Source organism: Salvia hispanica, chromosome 5, assembly GCF_023119035.1.
Source record: "Salvia hispanica cultivar TCC Black 2014 chromosome 5, UniMelb_Shisp_WGS_1.0, whole genome shotgun sequence".
In the NCBI taxonomy this organism is placed as follows: Eukaryota; Viridiplantae; Streptophyta; class Magnoliopsida; order Lamiales; family Lamiaceae; genus Salvia; species Salvia hispanica.
In genome coordinates, this window is record NC_062969.1 from 34391568 (window position 1) to 34396874 (window position 5307).

Consider the following 5307-nt stretch of genomic DNA (forward strand, 5'->3'; position numbering starts at 1 on the left):
GGAAAGTACCTATTAAACAGTTAACGTTGCTGCCACCTCCTCCCCTCTATGGACATGGTGAAGAAGAAACGTCTTTAACTAGAAAACGCATGCCAAATTGGATAAATATTTGACATTTGAAAACATAATATTATTTCTTCTATTTTTATGTATAAATAATTTTATAAAATATTCCCTCCGTTCCACAATAAGAGTTATACTTTGTCATTTTAGTCCGTCCTGCAATAAGAGATGCACTTCATTTTTACCGCAAATGGTAAATAGGTCACATGTTCCACTAACTCACTTCACTCGCATTTTTTTATTATAAAACCAAAATAAAAAAAGTGAGTTACATATTCCACTAACTTTTTCAACCCACTATCTTTATACTCCCTCCGTCCCACTTTAGCAGTCTCATTGACTTTTCTGCACTCATTTTGTAAAAATGATAATAAATAGTTAAAGTGGAGAAATAATAAAGTAAAAATGAGAATAATATAGAGAAGAGTCTTATCTACATTATTCTCTTTTTTACTTTATTATTTCTCCACTTTAACTATTTATTATTATTTTTACAAAACGAGTGCAGAAAAGTCAATTGGGACCGCTAAAGTGGGACGGAGGGAGTATTTCTTAAAACTCGTGCCCACAATGAGAGTGGCTCCTAGTGTGGGATAAATGGAGTATTTTTGTTAAAGTGGTACTCCCTCCGTTTCGCTATAGTTGAGGCGAAACTTTTCGGCACGGAGTTTTAGAAAGTAATATTGGGTGTGTTAAATAAATAGATAAAAAAAGTAAGAGAGATGAAAAGGTAGAGAGAATAAAGTATAAAGTGAATAAAGTAGAGAGAATAAAGTAAGAAAGAAAAAAAAACTACCATATTTGGAAACGACTCAACTATGAAGAAACTTCCCGAAATGATATTTTTATTAATGGTGTGGATTTTCAAGCTACTACTTTCGTTCATAGATATTTTGGATTTGCACTGTTTGAATTAAAAAAAATTAGTGAGATAAGAAAATTTAGAGTTTGGTGATGAATGAGATATTTATTGATGTTTTTGGGATAATTTGGGAATAAAAAAATGAAAAACAAGAGGAAATAGTACTCCTTCTGTCCCACCGAAGATGACTCACTTTCACTTTTAGTTTATCTCACCTAAGATTGACCTATTACTAAAAATAGAAACTCTTATCTCTACTTTATTTCATCTCTCTTACTTTATTCTCTCCACTTAACACACAAAATAAAACCGCATAAAATCTCATGTTGCCTAAGGAAGGGCCATCTTCCTTAGGACCGATGGAGTAACAAATAATTATATCTGGAGAAGCGAGATTTAAAAAAAAAAAAAAATCAACAGCCACATACTGACACCCACGGTAGGCTCGCGGCACATGGCGGGGGCACATGGTCCCACCAGATCTAAATAAGCCCTCATTCCCGAGCAGCCCTTCGGGACGAGAAGCATGCAACAACGACCCATTGCTGTCCCCTCCCAATGGGATGGGACAGTGGCCAAACAAGTCAGTCATGCGGATGCTCAAAATTATCGACTATTTGAAAACTCTTTCGCCCCTTTATATTTGTGTTCAAATCTAAACCCTAATCATATCTTAGTGCTAATAAAAAGTATATCAAAAGTATATCAAATTTTTGTGTGGTTGTCGGGGACCTATCTATGCAAAATGACACAACGGAAACAAATGAAAGCTAAATTAGACAATCATAAAAAGTTCAAAATAAAAGAACCTATCTACGCATAGTATGGTAGTTAAAACATATCATACAAAATCACATTTCCAGTTGCTGCAAGTCTAATTTAATAAGTAGACAAAGCAAAACACATTAATGACATAGTAGAACAAGAAAACAAGTCAGATTGCTTTTTAGAACCAAACTAGAAAAGGTCAAATGCTACAAGAATTGATTTCAAAACACTAGGGCAAAAAGTAAACCATTATCTAATGTAAGTATCCATTTCCACTAAGCACTGAAAATAACACCACTCTAAAACAATTTACACATTCATACCTTTGAAGGGCCCATGGGTGCACTACCAACCCCACTAGAAAAAGGTGCTTTAGTCATTCCACCATTGATAGCAAAATTAGAACATCAAGAGAGGTTGACTTTGCTCTCTCTTCCAACTAGGCGGCTGACATTTCAGCGATTTTCGTCGAGGCAGAAACAAGGTGAGGGAAAGATTGGTCCGTGTGATCTGACTAAGATTCTTGGCTAGCTCGGGATTAGGATGGGGGTTCAGCTTCGGGTTTCACTAGGAAGGAAGTGTCCGGAGGTTGTGTGTTGTAGATAGCCGAAGCAAGGGATATTGGCATGATACATAGCGCCTTGGATTGAAGAAACTGCATTGCAGCCCCAACATTTTCTTCCATAAGCTTTGCTACCTGCCTCTCTGTGCCATCATTTGACCATTTATCCCAAGCTGGCTGAGTTCTTCCACCGTCACTGCATTCTTCCTTCAAAAGTCACACAAACCAAATGTAAGATATGAAAAGGCTAGGTCCTTAGTAAATCTAGCTTTTTCAACCCATTATCGATGTTACCTCTACTGATGATATTGGGATGTCTGTCACAAGCGGTGCCACTGCACCAGCTCCTCCTAATCTACTCATGCTCAACACCTGTAAGAAGAGTGTTGCTAATAAAAATAAGTTACAAGAAAAACCTTAAGAGTTGACACTTGAGGTTACATGGAAAGGGAAGTCAGCAACACCATCAGTCGAACATTGAACCTTTTCATTTTATCATGAGGATCATTTTCGTAAGGAATGCTTTAATCTTCATTGCATGAAGTTTTTTAAACAACCACATTATGAAAACAATTTTATCATTTGCTATTTTCATAACAATAATGGAGCCGGGCGTCAATTCTTTAATTATCACAGCTATTATACAAATGCCAGGAAATATTGCATTTAACTATTCTTGCACGCTTAAAATCTCACAAACCCTATTTTGTTAATGCAAAACATGATCTTAAAACACTGACAGGTTATCTGTATTTTCATCTTAACTTACTAATATTGAATGGGGTTTGATCAGTGTTTACCTTCACTTGGAGCCTTAAGAACTTGACGTAATCCACAATTTCATCAAGCATAGCTGCTCTGTCTGTCTGCATACGATAAGAATTTCAATTAGAGTATGCATAAGAACCTCCTTAACAAAAGTAAAATCCATAACTTTTTTGGAGGTATAATTGCTACGATTGTACTAATATATAAGGTTTGGCTCCAAAGAAATGCATCTAAAAGTAATCCAATAGAAAGTAATGTATTACAGACCAAGAGGGAAAAAAGATGCTATTGGAAAAAATCATTATCAAATAACTAGGTAAAACAAAACAAGATGAGAAGTGAGAACATTTGGCATGTACATAAACAAAAGTAGGATTGTAGAATTATATACTTCAATCCACACATTCTGCATCTAAAAAGCCTGGGTGAGAATCATCGTATGCTAACCATCACTATGTAAATGGGTTGGATACAAGAGAACGATGGCAAGCAAAAGCATAAGCTAGAGACAACTTGATGTTAATGGCTACGCAACACTACAAGTTAAAGTTGAAACGATGAACAGACAAAGAGGGGAAAGAAAATTTCATCATAGCCTCCTGTAATAAAACAAGTAGAGTAAGACATCTAAACTAAGAGGTTCATTCATTTTCTTCGACCGAAAAAAAAAGCATAAAAATTCTAGTACTAGGATGCAGACCTTGTTGACACTGGGAACCAAATCCTGCAACGCTCTTATTCTTTCAGCTATTCTCTCTCTCCGCAACTAGAACGAGAAAAAAATAATGTTAATGAAGTTCTAAAATAGGCACTTGTATCCTGAAAAAAGGTGATCTCCTAAAACTACTAAGCATACCCTTTCAGCTATACTGTGTGGATCAGTCGCTTGGCCTCGTCTAGCCCGTACCCTAGGACGAATTCCAGGCGGATGGGGCGCCGCCTGTACAGTGTTGTTCATCATCGGCTGTCCATGAAAACCCTAATAAAATGATAAATTAGCATTACTTTATACATTAATACAGAAATGGCACCGCAATTTCAAACAGATCAATCAGGAAAAATCAATCAGGTGTATTCTTCAAAGCAAACATGATTTTCATAACTAAATTACAAATTCAGTTAACTAAACAGCATAATTAAATTAATGATAAGCTGAATTAAATTGTTGAGGAATTTACCCCTTTGATGGCAGGAGCGCGGGAATCGACAAAATCATCGCGGTGGAGCCTCTTCCCGCTGCCGGACGCGTCGCTGTAGCCTCCCTTGCCCTGATCCAAGCTCAGCCCCAGCGGAAAACCGCCGCCGAGGGCGTCGACGCCATTTAAATGAGCCGAGCCGAGCTGCAGCATCATTGTAGGTGAAGGACCTTCGTTTCCGACCAAACTAGCGTCGGCGTAGTTTTGAAACCCTAAAATCTGCTCGAGGAAGTCGTCGGAGGGGGCTTCGCCTGGATTGCTCGACATGATGGAATTGAGATTGAAGGTACTGGAATTCACTGTTCGCCGCACCACTTCTGCTGGCTATATATATCTATCTCTCTATCTCTCTGTGTATATATGTATGTGCAAATTGTGTGTGCGAGAGAGATGGAGAGCAATGGTAAAGGCGAGCTTCTTTGTTCGTTTTAAAAAGGATTCAGACTTCTCAAACTGGTTCTACTTTTATCTAAATTTACATCTTTACCATTTACTCCTTTAAAAATGACGTTACGGTGGAGTGTTAATAGAGTTTGTAGTATTTAGAATGAGATTATGTGTTTAAAGTCCCATCAACAACAAACTTTACTCCTTTCTATTGTAATCCCAATTGGATTGAGCTGTACTCCCTCTGTCCCAAGATAAGTGATCTACTTCTTTTGGACATGAGATTTAAGGAATGGTATTTAAATAAGTTAAAGTGGAGAGAGTAAAGTATGAGAGAGAGAAAAGTAAAGAAGAGAAGAGAAATAAAGTAAGTAAGAGAGATGACTTTTTGCTAAAAATGGAAATAGGTCACTTATAGTGGGACACCCCAAAAAGGAATACAAGTCACTTATCTTGGGACGGAGGGAGTATTTCTTTTTGAGATGTTTCAATTAAATTGAGTCATTTTTTTTAATAAAAATAAAACATCCAATTACTCTTATTTTATTCCACCATCTAATTTACTCTCTCTTTATATTTTCTATTTTATTTCTCTCTCCTGTTTTTTAACATAATTTCTTAATTTATGTGCCCTAAAGTTTTGACTCATCTTAGTTGAGAAATCTGGAGTAATATATAAAAATGGATCATACATTTTACTA

At 36.5% G+C, this 5307-nt stretch overlaps 1 protein-coding gene across 1 annotated transcript; it reads right to left on the bottom strand.

The window, feature by feature from the left end:
• Positions 1 to 1842: 1842 nt before the first annotated feature.
• Positions 1843 to 4632, bottom strand: LOC125190662 (transcription factor UNE12-like). The gene is made up of 6 exons (XM_048088012.1): positions 4202 to 4632; positions 3880 to 4002; positions 3724 to 3789; positions 3056 to 3121; positions 2550 to 2627; positions 1843 to 2462 (listed from the first exon to the last, which is right to left on the bottom strand). Exons 1-6 carry the CDS (start codon positions 4484 to 4486, stop codon positions 2232 to 2234), a joined length of 849 nt encoding a protein of 282 aa, XP_047943969.1. The 5' UTR covers positions 4487 to 4632; the 3' UTR covers positions 1843 to 2231.
• Between the last annotated feature and the right edge of the window lie 675 nt (positions 4633 to 5307).